At 43.1% G+C, this 17,849-nt stretch overlaps 3 protein-coding genes across 3 annotated transcripts in view; all 3 read right to left on the bottom strand.

Annotated features, from left to right (window-relative positions):
• The window catches only part of LOC110534615, a 143,138-nt gene that overhangs the window by 37,479 nt on the left and 87,810 nt on the right, over positions 1–17,849 (bottom strand). The window lies entirely within an intron of this gene.
• On the bottom strand, positions 582–15,376 carry LOC110534641 (B-cell CLL/lymphoma 6 member B protein-like). Its single transcript, XM_021619564.2, has 4 exons — positions 15,249–15,376; positions 3,211–4,639; positions 2,655–2,770; positions 582–2,458 (listed from the first exon to the last, which is right to left on the bottom strand). The coding sequence occupies exons 2-4, from the start codon at positions 3,476–3,478 to the stop codon at positions 1,214–1,216; spliced, it is 1,629 nt and encodes a 542-aa protein (XP_021475239.2). The 5' UTR covers positions 3,479–4,639; positions 15,249–15,376; the 3' UTR covers positions 582–1,213.
• LOC110534667 (zinc finger protein 28-like) lies at positions 13,026–16,724 on the bottom strand. Its single transcript, XM_021619593.2, has 3 exons — positions 16,188–16,724; positions 15,610–15,740; positions 13,026–15,413 (listed from the first exon to the last, which is right to left on the bottom strand). The coding sequence occupies exons 1-3, from the start codon at positions 16,468–16,470 to the stop codon at positions 14,340–14,342; spliced, it is 1,488 nt and encodes a 495-aa protein (XP_021475268.1). The 5' UTR covers positions 16,471–16,724; the 3' UTR covers positions 13,026–14,339.

Raw genomic sequence — 17,849 nt, 5'->3', positions numbered from 1 at the left:
TTCTGGTGATGGGAAATCGATGTTTTCTGAAACTTGGGGCTTTCACCAAATTGTACCGGAAAAAGGTTAATTACTCTGAGCTTTTAACACAGTGCCCATCAGTGACATCTGCTGGTCAGCATGTTTGATGTTTATATGCAGTATACTTGTTTTCCGATGCCTCCATCAAAACATCGTGGTGCAGTAGATGTGGGCGTTGATTTAATACATTCAATTAGAATGTGGGGTTCACATCCTATTTATATTTTTTTCCACCAGTTTATTAAAAATGGGTATTATTTAGGATCCCGAAGACAAAACATTATCAATGGTTACACAAAATGTTTTATTTTAACTATAGGAAGAAACTACATTTTCAACCATAGCCAGGATTATATATTGTGCCTATGCTAGTGTCTGATCCCAAATCACTGCCCCTACCTGCACTAGCGTTGATGTATTATAAGATTTTAAAATCGAAGTAAATTGGTAAATAAGGTGTCCAGTAGAGGTTGGTGTATGACAGAAACATTGTATTGAATAAATTCCGTGGGACCAATAATTTTGCAAATCATGATTCGAAAAAGCACACTAGCTCAGTGTTTGAAACGAACAACTTTACAAAAGATGGTGGTTACATGGCATGATTTAGGATGTTACATTTTTAAAAACTGAGCAGCCTATGCTTATCTAAACTCAGAATGTAAAAGTTAGAAATACAATGTAGCTAGTTTAATCTTGTGCTATTATAAGTCGACTGACTTGCGCTGCTCTACAGGCTGAGCCACCTGTCAGGCGAGAACATAGGCAGAACCTAGGCGCATCAATTTCTTGGATTATCAGCTATAATCAAACACGTGAGTTGGAAAACATTAGTGAATTCTACTAGATCAAATGCCAAAATGAATATGCAGTTTAAGTGTGAAGTACGCTAGTATGGGTATTCGGACAATATTCTACACAGGAATATTCAACACTGAAATCTGTTACTCTTCTAATTCTAAATCGGAATGTATCTTTGTCTTCAATGCAAGGTTTGATCTAAACTCAGAAGCTATCAAGTGGAATGGTTACTTTCTACGTTATATAGTGAAATGTTTTTTCTGCTGGTGTATCCTGAGGTAGCTCCTATGAGAACCTCTGCCCGCATTGCTCACAGGCAAACGTCCTTTCTCCCATGTGAAGCTTCAGGTGCATCTTCAGCTGGTTCTGGTGGGGGAAAAGTATTTCCAAACTAGTGGCAGCTGTACATTTTCTTCCCCGTGTGGACCCTCTGGTGCCTCTTCAGGCTGGACGAGTGGGAGAAGCTCATGTGACACTGGGGACAGCTGAAGGGTTTCTCACCTGAGTGGACCCTCTGGTGGCTCTTCAGGTTCCAAGCCTGGGAGAAGCACATGTGACACTGGGTACAGCTGAAGGGTTTCACCCCTATGTGGACCCTCTGGTGGATCTTCAGATTGCCAGACTGTGTGAAGCGCATGTGACACTGGGTACAGCTGAAGGGTTTCTCCCCTGTGTGGACCCTCTGGTGTCTCTTCAGGGTGCCAGCCTGGGTGAAGTGCATGTGACACTGGGTACAACTGAATAATTTTTCCCCTGTATGGACCCTCTGGTGGATCTCCACCTTCTGGGGGCAGCTGAAGCCTTTCTTACAGAACATGCAGAGGAACCGTTTCTCTTTACTGTTGCCTGATGTTGCTCCCCCTCCGCGAGTCTTGGACCTTACATCCTTTGAATTCAATACCTGATCGAAAAGGACACAGCCGTGTGAATTGGAAGGTGCCATCGATGTGGACTCTGGGTCTGAATCCCTGAACGCGTGTAAAGGGGAGTGGGTTGCGATATTTGGATTTGGCTCTAAGCTTTCCCTGTAGTCTAAGAAGTCACTAGTGTTGCCCTGTGACTGTCCTTCTCCTAAGTGAGTATCGTCTGCATTCCATGTCAGAGGAGGGTCGCCCTCCTCCTTCACAGTCACCTGATCTACAACCAGACCCTCCTCTTTCTTATCTAGGGACCCTTCAGAGTATATACTACTGCTGTACTGGTTCCAGTCCCCTCTCATTGGATTAGTCTGTGTATCTAAGCCCACAGGCATGTCATCAGGTATCGTCTCTGTAGTGTATGAATAGGACGGATCATTGCTATTCTGTAACGTGTCACTTGAGTCCTGATGGGACAGAACCTTCCTCGGGCTCCCGTAAAGTAAATACTCAGAGTGGCGACCAGGAGGACTGCCCAGTCGCTCCAGCACTGTTAAAGTCGTAGTGTCCGTCTCTGACTTTAGGACAGCATTCAGCGTTCCACTGACGTCCGTGATGCTGTGTCGGGTCTTGGGCAGCGCTGGTTTGGTGGTGGGGTCCTCCATGGCTACAGGGGGTGCCACTCCAGACGCTGCACCATCCTGGATGTCTCTGCTGTGCCGTGGGTCCTCTCCTTCAGACCTCTCCAGCTTGACCCCAGGACCTGCAGCCTCTGCAGACTGAGACAAGAAGAGGGGAGGTCATTACCGGTACATGAGTAGAATTGGATAACAATGTCATAGGGAAGTCTCACAAGCTCCCTTATGGCAAATAAATAAGGATGTACATGTAAGCAAGTGAATAGCTGAGGGGAGCCTTTCTGAAATAAACTGTCCACATTTGATGTACTGTAATTTGTTACACTATGACACTAACCTCTTTCACGATAACATGCTGGGGTGAGGTTCCACTCCCCTCATCTATAGCTATGGGTTGGTCATCTCTCCACACGTTGTGTCCCACTGGCTTCATAAAGCTCCTGTGGCCTTCACCTAAAAGAGTGATTGGGGGAAAAGGGATGGTGAAATTAGGTACTGTCAATGCGCAACTCTATATTGTACACTATTGACACTGTCTACATTTGGCAAGGATGTAAGGTAACACTTCTTATTGATATACTATTTATTGGTGGATTGATTATGCTCCTTGCATCACATTAGTTTAATTGAGCATGCCAATAGGAAATTCAGCAAATCAAGAATCTGCTTAGAATATGGTATTGTGTCTTTGTGCAAGAAGAATTTGTTCTTAATTGACTTGCCTGGTAAAATACATAAAAATGAACAAGATAGTTAAGTAATCAAGTGAAGTATTGCATACTATCCAAACACTGACCAAGACCCAATTATGGGTAACACATCTGAACACATGTGCAGAGGGGAACGGGGCGAAATGCGCCACAGCCTCGGCCTTCTGCAAAATAAAAATGTACCTCTTGCCATTCCTCTGTATCGGTCGAGGATCTTGACACTACTGGGACAAGTAGCTAGGGCGCGCTCTCGCGCTGTCTTCTCTGCGCGCTCCCGTGCCACTTTCAGTTCTGTCCGCAATGTCCTGTTTTCTTTCTGGCTTTGAGTTATTTCCAAACAAAACACTGCATAGTCATCGTCGACGAGTTTACAGATCTCTGCCACGGCTGCATTCGCTAGCACCTCCATAATGGAGGCTATTTGAGTGTGAAAAACCATACGTTTAGCCATTGTTAGCAGCTACTAGCTAGCTTTACTTAAATAACATCTATCAACCAAATCCCGTCTCCAACGCGAATTAAATACTACCCGGGGTATGTGATTCTTTGCAGATAAATTTGTCATATGTTGAGTTCCAGGGTGTTAATAAACGTCTAAATAACAACAATCAAAAACACTAACGTACAAAATTGTTCTTGATTTAATGTTCACTTCCGTTAACACTGACGAAAAAGGATCTAATTGGTTGGCGTCATAGCTCAAATGGTGTGGTTAAATGAAAAAAAAGAATGCGCGCTGTTCTTTGAATTACGGTACTTACTTATCAAATATCCTATTCATGATCAGTATCTATCTTTCAAGCTTAGAGCCGACTTGTTTAGAAAGAATAGTGTGTTAGCAAGAATACAGTAGAACATATTAGAAATACTTTATTCCATCTACATCACCCCAGTAAGGTAAATATTCAACTGTCCTTGTTCTAGCCTAGGTTTACTGTCTCTCTAAAACAGGTATTTACACAAGCCTGTTTCAAATGACAAGTTAATGAGGGATATGTGGTTAATTACCCTCTTAGCCCTAGTGTTAGATGTACCTTTTGTGGTGAACGCCCATCCTGACCCTGTCTGCATTCATGGGGTAACCATGAGGTAGCTAAGGAAGGCTAGACCCAGGTCCAGGCCTTCTACCAACCCAGTCCCCAGGCATTAAACAAGACCCTGAAGGAGAAGACAGACTTGCTGATAGACTACCACCAGTTGGATCTCCCACCACTATGTGAAGGCTGAAGCCCAGCGTGACCTGCTCTGTTCATCATGGATAGCGTGGTGTTTGTATCATAGAGAGAGACCCTCCTGTTCCTATCAGCCCCAGGTCCTTCTCCATCCCTGCACTGAGACTGTGAAGATAAGGGTCTGGGCTGCAGACTGGATCCCTGACTGGAGCCTCTCTCTCTGATGACCACCAGGACTGAAGTTATTCAGTCCACCTGTCCACTGGTTGTGTTCTGTGTAGTGGTGGAGTCTCTGTCCCTTGTGGTTCGTTCCCGGTTTCTACTCTGGAATAAACAGCGACGTCTCCTGATCTGGGGCCATGGTTGTGACCAGCCGCTTCAGAGGTCCAGTCTCTCCTACCAGCAACACCGGATATCAGCAGGTCCTCATGGACTGCAGACTGTGTAAACACAAATTGTACAGAAGAGCATATAAAGGTTTATATAATAAATTATTTGCTGTACAAACAGAAACATGATATTATAAAATGTTAACCACAGTTAAGCCCGCCTCTAACACCATGATTTGAGTACCTAACAATATGGAGCCATTGGAGTTAATTATTTAAAAAATGTCCTTACGTGAATGAAGTATAATGTTTTGCTCGACTGTGACAAGGGAAACTCAGTCCCTGCAATGATACAAAAATAACCAAGTCAGTCAGCACAGAGTGTGGGAAATGTGGGGGCCAAGCAGGCTACACGTAGCCAGCTACAGTATGTGTGTGGAAAACATTTAATCACAGGTAATGTATTATATGGAGCTATACACCTTTAATGCTAGTCCATAACTCCATTGTGTTTAACAGCCAATCAGTATCACTCTTGAGGTTTAAGGTCAAGGGGATATGTGTGTTAGTGTTATTAATAGTGTTAATAGTTACCATGCTTCAGTCCATGTAATTGCAGCAGCCACCAAAGAAGATCATGACCACATTCTACAGCAGGTGATGGGCAGAGCTATCCCTCTGAATATGAAGTTCTATGCTGACAAGATGCAATACATGGTGAGTGAAGTGCATGGGACACATCAGCGCAGACAACTCCAAGGTGACAGCAGTCGCACAGATGCTCCCACCAGAAGACAGAGTTTACTGGGTATGACACGTTTCCTAACCCAGTATATCCAAGATGAAGCCACGCTCACTGCACCACTCAGAATGCTCCTCAGGGAGGACATGGCACGGCAGTGGCACACAGAACAACAAGCAGCACTGGAGAGTGTTAATCGTTACTATTCTTCAGATATAAAGCTAAAAGTAATAGTACTTCAGTCCCCACTGTCAAGTTTATTTTACAGTGCCACCTAGAGCACGAGTGTTAAGACGTTTAACGTTTGTATAGACCATTTGTTACTCCACTCACTCATTACTTGTATCTGTTAGTTTTGCGTTGTTGGTCTTTGCTAGTTTAATGGTCCAGTCGGTAGGTAGGATTCACTCACTCACATGGCTGGTATCACCGTCATGAAAAGGGGTATGAGGGAATCCCTACATACAATATGATGTTTTTCTAAGTAGTGAGAACACTCTGGAGCAGACAATGTTGAAAAGTAATTTTTAGACGTACTTTTCTTAAATGTGGTTTTGCAATTCACTAAAACAAGCAGACAAGATTTGCATTTGTACCTGGGTAACCACAGGTTGTTTTCCCTACAGGCAGGCATTCTATCTAATACTGACTGGAACTATACGCTATACATGGGCCGAATGGCCTCTCTCCTGTTTGGATCTTCAGGTGCCTCTTCAGCTGGTGCTGGTGGGAGAACCTCTTCTCACACTGGTGGCAGCTGTAGGGTTTCTCCCCTGTGTAAGAAATCCTAATCCTCTTTAGGTTGATCGAATGTGAGAAACTGGCCGGGAACAGGTGGCAGCCAAACACTTGTCTATTAATGTTCTGTGGGGACCCCAGGAAGAGTAACTGCTGATTTTGCAACATGCTAATGGGGATCCTAATAAAATACCAAATACCACAGCTGGTTGTAGAAGTTGTCCAGAGAGAGAGCCTAATGTTGCAGAAACTTGGTTCAGGATCTCTGGAGGTATTTCAGCATTCCCTGGCAAGTTCAATCAAATGTCAAATGTTCTGTTATATAACAATCCTAAATTGTAGCCTATACATGTTTTCATTTAGAAATCTACATCATGCATGTTTTTGTTTACATTTACAAAGCTCATATCTCCCTCTGATTGTATGATTATCTTTTGTGTTAATGATTTAAAGTAAACATTTCACAAATGTCCCATTTCGAATCAATGATCAACACTGGATGAATTGGATAAATAGCTAGGTTTAGCCTAAAACATTGGAAACATAATATATGTTTAATGACCAGTCTTTTATCAACATTTGTTTTTTTCTTGTATTTACACAAGTGCATTTCTTAGAAAACCACAATGATTGAGTTTAGAACTTCTGTTAAATCTGTGTTTCCATTATTGTGTGAAAGTGACTAGAGTAAGCAAGTTCAATGGTAGAAATGATGGCTATGCTTCTTGCTGGACATATGGTTGAAGTGGTCAGTTGGTTTTGAGATCTGATTTGGCCTATTAAATTAACACATTATTGGTGAGTGAAAAGAACAGTTTCCAACAATGGTTTTCACACATACTGTATAGACAGTATGTAGGCCTAATAGTACACAACAATAATACATCACTAATAGTTACTTTCCAGGTAATGACCCGCAGCTAATCAGTGTCTTCCTCCTCTTTAATCAAGCCCACAGACACACAGGTGCGACTCAAATCATTAGTATTGTAACATTAGTAAGGCTAAATTATTCATATCCGTCTACTTCAGTGGTCACCAACCAGTCAATCGCCAAACATTTCTGTAAAAAACAACAACGATAAAGGCGATTAAGTTCCTTTAAAAACATTTTTTTTATTAGTCTCGGGCTGTTGTTGGTAGGTGCAGACAATTCAGCTGCCCTGCGCGCTGGGTAGGAAAACTGTTGCCATTTCATGTGTCTGAAGGTACAAACTCTGCCTTCCCCGTGGGCCTGGAGAGGAATTCAAGTGCACTATTTCTTTATATATATTTTTAATTTATTTAACCAGATAGGCTAGTTGAGAACAAGTTCTCATTTACAACTGCGACCTGGCCAAGATAAAGCAAAGCAAACAACAACACAGAGTTACACATGGAATAAACAAACAGTCAATAATACAATAGAAAAAGTTGATATACATACAGTGTGTGCAAATGAGGTAGGATAAGGGAGGTAAGACAATAAATAGGCCATAGTGGCAAAATAATTACAATAAAGCAATTAAACACTAGAGTGATGAGTGTGCAAGTAGAGATACTGTGGTGCAAAGGAGCAAAATTAATAACAGTATGGGGATGAGGTAGTTGGTCTATTTACAGATGGGCTATGTACAGGTGCAGTGATCTGTGAGCTGCTCTGACAGCTGGTGCTTAAAGTTAGTGAGGGAGACATGAGTCTCCAGCTTCAGTGATTTTTGCAGTTCGTTCCAGTCATTGGCAGCAGAGAACTGGAAGGAAAGGTGGCCAAAGGAGGAATTGGCATTGGACAGTGCTATGCCTCCACTTGTCAATCAGATTGATCAGATGACAGAGTCTGCAGTAACTTAGGAGGCATAAAAGAAAGCTATGGCAAAATTGATGCTGTGAGATTTCAAAACGTTTAAAACCATGACTAGAGAGAGACTGTCAACGAATACAGCAAAGACCTGCTGTTTTTATGAGTGAGTCACGTGCTAATGGCAAAGCCCTGTCTACGGTCATCTCGTCACGCAGACAGCTTTGGCTCTTACAGACAAAGATGTTGGCCTCTGAAGAAACCCTTTATGGAGCTCCCCATCTCACCAGGCCAAGTTTTTTTTTTGGGGGGGGGGGGGGGGGTCCTGGTGTGGAGACCATTTTGGACCAAATGGCGAAGCTGCGGAAAGACAAAGAGACCCTGCAGTCTTTCATGGGTCCCCCCTGCCCCGCGTTACCCTACCCAGAGACCATTGAAGTCTAGACCTCAAGCTCTCTCCTACCTTGTGAGGCCGCTTGGGCCCTCCCCCAAGCCAGCCACACCCTGATCAGCCACGTCAACAGGCTCTGGCTCAGCAGTGGCGCCACCACCAGCACAGGCAGCGGCATAACAAGCACCATCCCTCTGCTCCGAAGAAGGACGTGCCCCCTCAGTCATCCTGATGGGTGTGGCCCCGGCATCAGCCGCTTCTCCCATGCCCCCGGGGCAAAGTGGGAGCTTGTGGAGTCCTCCTTGGTGCTGGATACAATACCTAGACGGGTACAAACTGCAGTTCCATTGCCGGCCACCACCTTTCAGAGAAGTTTGGTCAACTACAACAGCCAACCCACTGAAAAGAGAAGCTCTCCAACTGTAGATTACCTCCCTGTTGGTAAAGAATGCAATCAGACAAATCAAAGCATCAGAACACCACAGTGGGTTCTATGGAGTATATTTCCTAGTCACCAAGAGGGATGCCGGCTTTCGCCCCATCCTGGACTTGATGTCTCTCCACCGGTGCTTGAAAACCCTGCCCTTCAAGATGTTATCAGCCCAGGCCAGTGGTTCACCACTGTCAACCTAAAATATGTTTCCTTCCACGTACCGATCCACCCGGCTCACAGGACGTTCCTGCACTTTGCATTCAACGGCATAGCGTACAATTACCAAGTGTTACCTTTCAGCCTCTCCTTGGCACCAAGAACATTCACAAAATGCATGGATGCCGCTCTAGCACCGCTAACATCACAAGGGATGATTGTACTAAATTACCTAGACGATTGGCTAATCTGTGCTCAGTCACAAGAACAGGCAGCAGCAGTCACGACATCTCTCCTGAAGCACATCTCAGAGCTAGTCCTCAGGTTGAACACACAAAAAAAGCCACCTGGTCCCCATACGCACTGTGACCATCGTGGGCATGAGGATTGACTCGTCTCTAATGAGGGCTCACCTCACTGAAGTGTGAGTCCAGAAAATAGTAGATCAGCTCAATCCTTTTGTCCAAGACCAGAAGGTGACTTCGTCAGTGTCAGAGACTGATGGATCTCTTCTCCGCAACCTCTCTTTTTACCCCACTGGGCCTTCTACACTTGAGAACCCTGCAGAGGTGGTGCAATGCTCAAGGTTTACGTTCCAAGGAACACAGGTATTGTCGCCTGACTGTGTCCAAGGAATGCACGCGAGCACTGGCAAGATGCAGATCCCTGAAATTCCTTTCGGGCGGGATATGCTTGTGCAGAGTCCATTGGAGGGAACTGAGGGGGAGGACAGCCAGCGGGACTTGGAGCCCCAGCTGGTCCAAACTCCACATCAACATGCTGGAGTTGAGAGCAGTCCAACTAGCTCTGCTCAACTTACTCCCACAACTGAGGGACATACGTGCTGGTACAGATTGACAGCACCACAGTGGTAGTGTACATAAACCACCAAGGGGTTCTGGGTTCCATCCGCCTCCACCAGATGGTACATACTCTTCTGCTGTGTTCACAGAAGAATCTGGCCTCACTCAGAGCTGTACACCTCTCAGTGAAGCTGAACATTGTGGTATCCGAATTCTTCCCGCCTGCAGCTGTGGGCCTGGCCACTGGACACCGAATATGGTCTGGTTTAGATCTTGAGCCCTCTGTTGTTAACATCTTACAGAGTGCCAGAGCCCCCTCCACCACGTCAACCTATGACACAAGGTGGCGCGTGTTCTGCCTGTGGTGTGGGGAGCCAGGGGTTGCTCCAGAATCTTGCGGCATAAGAACTGTATTCTTGAGGTGTTTGTTAGATGCTGGCAGGGCTGCATCTACATTTAAGGTATACGCAGCAGCTATTTCAGCATGTCATAATGAAAAGCAGGATGGCCTCTTGGTAGCCACCGGCTCATGACTAAGTTTCTTAAGGGTGTGCTACAGTTTCAGGATACATTCATCTGCCATATAGCTCTACGCCCTGAGCTATCTTTCCACCTACTAAGAATGTGAAATATCTAGACTAAGATTTTTTTTAAGGCTGCCAACAGAGGTCTGCGTTCACATGCTAGTCGGAACTTAGAAACTCGGAAATTGACACGGCACGCATATAACTACAGCCAGTTGGCAAGTCAGAAATGTCAGTTTCCTAGATCTGACTAGCACCTCAACGCGGCACCAGTTCCGACACCTGTCAGATAGTAGTGTGACGTCCGAAGCTTCGATTATCATCATCACGTGGTATTGCCACTTTGATACAAGCATCGATACGTTGTGTCGAATCAGTAGTGCTTTGAAAACTGCAACGGAGTATCAGAGCTTAGTATCAATTATTCCATCTCTACCCTCAGGGTTCCCCAGACCCTCCTCACAGCCCTCCTCTTTCACCAGCAGCACCTCTGGACCCTCCTCCTCCTGGAACAGACAGGTGATACAGATTACACAGACATACACTACCCTAAGGTACGTACACACACACAGATAATAAACACACTTTCAACATAGAGTATTATTAACCCATCCTCACTACATTTGAGTCCTATACTGTAGTTACCGAATTACTTAATGGTGGTTAAACCCATCATGGTGGACATAAATATGTTGTGTGTAAAAACAACAGATAAGTCAAAAGTCATCATCACACAAACTTGACCAAACTATTTTGACGTGTACGGTTGTTGTTTGTTAGTGTGTGGGTATGTGTAGGTATACAGTGCATTCGGAAAGTATTCAGACACCTTGACTTTTTCCATATTTTGTTATGTTACAGCTTTATTCTGAAATGTATTAAATACTTTTTTCCCTCATCAATCTACACACAATACACCATAATGGCCAAGCAAAAACTGGTTTAGAAATTTTTGCTACTGTATTAAAATTTTTAAAAATAAATACTTAGTTACATAAGTATTCAGACCGTTTGCAATGAGACTTGAAATTGAGCTTAGGTGCATCCTGCCATAAGTGCTTCAACAAACTACTGAGAAAAGTGTCTGAATACTTATGTAAATGTGTCATTTCCTGTTTTATTTTATTTTTTTAATACTTTTGCAAAAATTTCTAAAAACCTGTTTTTTCTTTGTCATCATGGGGTTTTGTGTGTAGATTGAAGGGGGGGGGGGACAATTATCTATTTTAGAATAAGGCTGTAACATAACAAAATATGGAAAAAGTCAAGAGGTCTGAATACTTTCCGAATGCACTGTATTTCGTGTGTACAGTAAACGCAAGCCAAGACTTAAGATGCCAATATTGCGGCTGCCAAGTTCTATGGGCGGCTTGCACCTGCCCAATATCAGGTTCTATCAATGGTGTGCCCACCTTTGTTATATTTCTGACTGGATCACAAATGATGACTCCATTATTTGGTTAGACATTGAGACTTCTCTTTCAAAATACCCCTTACAGGATCTTTTATTTTTCAGAAGTTTCAAGTCTGTAGAAGATCACTGCAATAATCCCGTTACACTTAACACACTCAAAGTATGGAGGTCAGTTCAACGCTTCCTGGGAAGGTCCAAACTAACCTCTGCTCTTACCCCAATTCTTAACAACCCAGATTTCAGTCCAGGATTGCTGGATGCTGGCTTTAACTTTTGGCTTAATAAGGGCATACGCAGGCTAAATGACTTATTTGCTTATAAGATTTTATTGTCATTTGAGCAGATGGTCGAGAAATATCAACTCCCAAAGCAGGACTTTTTCCGCTTCCTACAAGTAAGACATTATATTCTGAAGAGCACCACCGTAATTGGTAACCCTGATGTGTCTGTCATTGAAAGAATGCTTTTTTTCCCACAAAGGAAAATGTCTAAGTCTGTTTTATGATACTTTAAGGTCCTTTTCTGCTGTCAACACACAGAGGGTGAAACAAGTGTGGGAGAAAGAATTGTCTGTTACTATTGACGAAGAGATGTGGGAGGACATTTGGAGATATGCAAAAACAATATCTATATGTAATTGTACTAGAGCAATCCAATTAAGAATAATACACAGATTGCATATATCCCCAAATCGCAGACATGCTTTTAGCCCCACTTCCTCTTCTCCTCAGTGTCTTAAATGCAAAACTGATACAGGCACCCTAACACATTGTTTATGGTCATGTACCAAAATACAAAGATACTGGTCTGGTGTTCTGCAAGAAATTGAAAAGATCCTAGGGGTTGATCTAGAATTGGACCCAATTTATTTACTGTTGGGTCTCCCTAGTAGGCATGTTACTTCTGTGGGTAAAAGGAGGCTTTACAACATCCTTACCTTCGCAGCGAGGAAAAACATCCTTTTACAGTGGATTAGTGATAAGGTTCCTTCTATTAAAGATTGGCATAAGATACTATTTGAATGGGTGCCTCTGGAATATCTGACATGTACATTGCATTCTAAAACAGACCAGTTCTACAAAGTATGGGAACCTTATCTAAATTACCTAGAACCTGAGGTATCAGCTATTATGCTGCAAGGATTCTCTTAGAATGGCGGGATCTATGTATTTCAGAACTACACTGTACGTTCCATGTGTTGAACCTAACTTCTTGGTTTAAACTGAGCTTTTTTGTTTAATTTCTGTTTGTAAGTTTGTTTAAAATGTATGTATTGAGAGACGCAACGATGGGGATGGGGTGAGAGAAGCACCGAGCGGGAAGAGGAAAATGGTGTACGTATGTATGGGTGTGTATGTATGTATGTATGTATGTATGTATGTATGTATGTATGTATGTATGTATGTATATATATATATATATATATATATATATATATATATATATATATATATATATATATATATATATGTGTAGGTATGTGTAAGTGAGTGCTGTTTTTTTTTGTTTTTTTGTGTGCTTTGTCTCTGTTGTTGTATCTCTTAATATGGGTGAGAAGTGTGAAATTCCAATAAAAATACTGTTACAAAATGCCGCAGCACACCTGGTGTTCAACCTTCCTAAACTCTGCCATGTCACCCCACTCCTCAGCATACTCCACTGGCTTCCAGTCAAAGCTTGCATCCACTACAAGACCATGGTGCTTGCCTACAGAGCAGCAAGGGGAACTGCCCTTTCCTACCTTCAGGCTATGCTCAAACCCAACACCCAAACCTGAGCATTCTGTTCTGCCTCCTCTTGTCTCTTGGCCGTCCCACCCCTATGAGGGATCAGCCCCCACTCAGATCAGTCAAAGCTCTTCTCTGTCCTGGCACCCCAATGGTGGAACCAGCTTCCCCCTGAAGCTAAGACAGAAGAGTCCCTGCCCGAACGTTGCTGATAAGTACTTTAGTGAGGAAAAATGTACTTGCTATGACTGTTTTGTGGTTGTCTCACCCAGCTTTCTTAAGATGAATGCAAAAATTGTAAGTCGCTCTGGATAACCGCATCTGCTAAAATGACCCCAAAAAGTCTAAAAAAATCTGCATGAACTTGACAAACTGCATTATTTTTCTCATTGAAAAGTGTCTTGGGGAAAAAAATCAAGTAGTTGAATGGAAGTAATGAAATAGGCATTTGTGAACATCATATAGCCTACACAGTACAAACACGATATGTAACAGACTTTTTAGGCTTATATATGCCTTAAATCACACAATGCCTGTGTCCAAATACCCATAGTAGCCTACTAAATAGTATGCTGAAAAATACAATTCTATAGTATATGAAATGTTGAAAATAGTACACTGAATGCATCTCTATTGTGTGATTACATAGACTCCCGCCATTCGTTCATTTTGGTACAGAGCATTCATTTATCTGATGATCAGCTGTTGTCAAACACGTGAGTGGGAAAAGGTGAGTGAATTCTACTAGATCCAATGCCGAAATTAGTATGCAGTTTAAGTATGTTGTACGCTAGTATGGGTATTTGGACACGACCACTGTCTCAATGCAATATTCTACACAGGAATATTCAACACTGAAATCTGTTACTCTTGTTATTCCAAATGAAAATGTATCTGTCTTTAATGCAGGGTTTGATCTAAATGTCAGAAGCTATCGAGTGGAATGGTTACTTTCTATATTATACAGTCAAATGTTTTTTCTGCTTATTGAGGTAGCTCCTCTCTGAGAACCTCTTCCCGCAGTGCGCACAGGCAGACGACCTTTCTCCAGTGTGAAACTTCAAGTGCATCATCAGCTGATTCTGGTGGGAGAACGTCTTCCCACACTAGGGGCAGCTGAATTGTTTCTTCCCTGTGTGGATCCTCTGGTGCCTCTTCAGGCTGGACGAGTGGGAGAAGAGCATGTGACACTGGGTACAGCTGTAAGGTTTCTCCCCTGTGTGGACCCTCTGGTGGATCTTCAGGTTCCAAGCCAGGGAGAAGCGCATGTGACACTGGGTACAGCTGAAGGGTTTCACCCCTATGTGGACCCTCTGGTGGATCTCCACCTTCTGAGGGCAGTTGAAGCCTTTGTTACAGAACATGCAGAAGAACCGTTTCTCCTTATTAACGCCTGATGTTGCTCCCCCTCCCTGGGACTGGGCTCTAGTCTTGTCGTTTGAGTTCAATACCTGATCGATAAGGGCATGGTTGTGTGAATCGGAAGGTGCCATAGACGTGGACACTGGGTCGCGTTCCTTGAGCGTGTGTAAAGGGGAGTGGGTTGCAATATTTGGATTTGGCTCTAAGCTTTCCCTGTAGTCTAAGAAGTCACTCTTGTTTTCCTGAGAGTGTCCTTCTCCTAAGTGAGTCTCGTCTGCATTCCATGTCAGAAGAGCATCACCCTCCACTTTCACAGTCACCTCATCTATGACCAGACGCTCCCCTTTCTTATCTAGACACATTTCAGAGTAGACACTACTACTGTACCGGTTCCAGTCCCCTCTCATTGAATTAGTCTGTGTATCTAAGCCCACAGGCATGTCACCAGGTATCATCTCTGTAGCGTATGAACAGGACGGATCATTGCCAGTCTGTAACGCATCACCTGAGTCCTGATGGAACAGAGCCGTCCTCGGGCTCCCGTAAACTAAATACTCTGTGCGGGGAGCAGGAGGACAGCCCAGTCGCTCCAGCACCGTTAAAGTCTCAGTGTCTGTCTCTGACTTGAGGACGGTGTTCAGCGTTCCACTGACCTCCGTGATGCTGCATTGGGCCTTGGGCAGTGCTGGGGCGAGGGTGGGGTCCTCCGTGGCTACAGCAAGCACTCCAGTCTGAATGTCTCTGCTGTGCAGTGGGTCCTCCTTTCCTTCATACATTTCCAGCTTGAACCCAGGACCTGCAGCCTCTGCATCTGCAGACTGACACAAGAAGAGAGATTATTACCGGTACATGAGTAGAATTAGATAACAATGTCATAGGAAAGTCTCACAAGCTCCCTTATGGCAGATAAATCAGGATGTACATGTAAGCAAGTGAATAGCTGAGGGGAGCCTTTAAAACAAACGGGCCACATTTGATTTATTGTCATTTTTTATGTTACACTATTACACTTACCGCTTTCACGATAACATGCTGGGTGGAGGTTCCACTGCCCTCATCTATAGCTATTGGTTGGTCATCTCTCCACACGTTGTGTCCTACTGGCTTCACAAAGCTCCTGTGGCCTCCAGTGAGATGTCCTTCACCTAAGACAGTGATTGGGGGAAAAGAGGTAGTTAAATTAGGTACTGTCCATGCTTAATGCTATATTGTACACTATTGACAATATCTACAATTGGCAAGGAGGATCGAAGGTAACACTTATCATAACATCTAGATATACTATTTATTGATGGATTGATTATGTTCCATGCATCAGATTATTTTAATTTATTATGACAATAGGAAATTCAGTAAATCAAGAATCTGATTTGAATATAGTATTGTGTCTTTGTGCATGAAGAATTTGTTCTTAATTGACCTGCTCGGTAAAATAAAGGTCAAATAAAATAATTATGCAAGATGGGGAAGTATTGCATACTATCCAAAAACTGACCAAGAACCAATTCTGGGTAACACATTTGAACACAAGCACAGAGGGGAACGGGGCGACAGGCCCCACAGCCTCGGCCTTCTGCAAAATCAAAATGTACCTCTTGCCATTCCTCTGTATCGGTCGAGGATTTTGACACTACTGGGACGACTAGCTAGTGCGCGCTCTCGAGTTGTCCTCTCTGCGCGCTCCCGTGCCACCTTCAGTTCAAGTAGCTGTAGTTTCCTCTGCAATGTCCTGTTTTCTTTCTGGCTTTGAGTTATTTCCAAACGAAACACTGCATAGTCGTCGTCGACGAGTTTACAAATCTCTGCCACGGCTGCATTCGCTAGCACCTCCATGATGGAGGCTATTTGAGTGTGAAAAACCATACATTTAGCCATTGTTAGCAGCTAAGTTACCTAGCATTACTATCTACCAACCAAGTTCTGTCTCCAACGCGAATTATATACTACCTGGGTGTACGTATGTGAGGCTATGCAGTTAAATTAGTCATATTCTGAGTTCCAGGGTGTTAATAAACGTCTAAATAACAGCAATAAAAACACTAAGGTACGAAATTGTTGTTGGTCAATGTTCACTTCCGTTTACGCTGAAGAGAACGGATCGAATTGGTCGGCGTCATGGCTCAAAATGGCGTCTTTAAATGAAAAACGTATGCGCGCTGTTCTTTGAATTACGTTACTGCTTATTACATGACACATCAAATCTCATATTCATGGTCAGTATCTTTCAAGCTGAGAGCAGACTTGTTTAGAAAGAACAGTGTGTTAACAGGAATAGAGTAGAAAATAATATAATTACTTTATTCCATCTACATCACCTAAGTAAGGTAAATATTAATATTAACACCCACCATCAGCGGTATTTATAGAGCCACTGAACAAGCTGATTGACACGTGTGGTTATCTGTTGTTCATTAAAAAAACGAGATTCCAGTCTTAGAGGTGTGTTTCCTCACCGATTCCGCATTTGGTTAATGATTAGCCCCCATGAAACACTGTAGACGCGGGATCCTATTTCACTTCCTCAAAATCCCCATAATGAATCTAACTAAGATAACTAAAATCTTTAATTCATTTGGATGTTTTTGCCGTTGGGGGTTTTAGTTGCCCAATTTTACATCTAAGGAGCTGATGGGCAGGTCTGTCTCACTGTCTATGCTATTGGATAGAGCGCAGCCACTGCAGATGTTCACCCCATGTTAGTGAGCAAATGGACATTGTCAAATCAAAACCCAACCTTCATTTACCCGTTGTGATGCACGGATGTTCCAAACTCCGTTTTAGAAGAGACTGATTTTATGACCAAAATCATCCTATTTACACTTTGTAGTTTCTGACTGGTTTTCAAAGGGATTCGTTGCTTTTTAAAGGCTGTCGCTATTTAACTTACCCTATGAGGACCCAGAGCCTGCTGGTTTTCTGTTCTACCTGATAATTAATTGCACACACTTGGTGTCCCAGGTCTAAATTTGCCCCTGATTTAGAGGGTAACAATGACAAAGTACATTGGAACTGGTTTCGAGGTCCAGACTTGAGTTTGAAGGCCCTATATTATGTTCTGTATATGTACAGTCACCTCCATAATTATTATCACCCTTGATGAAGATGAACAAAATCATTCATTAATCATTCAAATATTGAGCTACAGAGCCTTCAGAAAGTATTCACACTCCTTGACTTTTTACACATTATGTGTTACAAAGTGGGATTCAAATGGATAATTATCATTATTTGTCAACGATCTCACAAAATACTCG

This window comes from Oncorhynchus mykiss, chromosome 10 (genome assembly GCF_013265735.2).
Source record: "Oncorhynchus mykiss isolate Arlee chromosome 10, USDA_OmykA_1.1, whole genome shotgun sequence".
Classification (NCBI taxonomy): Eukaryota; Metazoa; Chordata; class Actinopteri; order Salmoniformes; family Salmonidae; genus Oncorhynchus; species Oncorhynchus mykiss.
The sequence above is the reverse complement of the archived record's forward strand: the minus strand, read 5'-3'. Positions and strand labels throughout refer to the sequence as shown.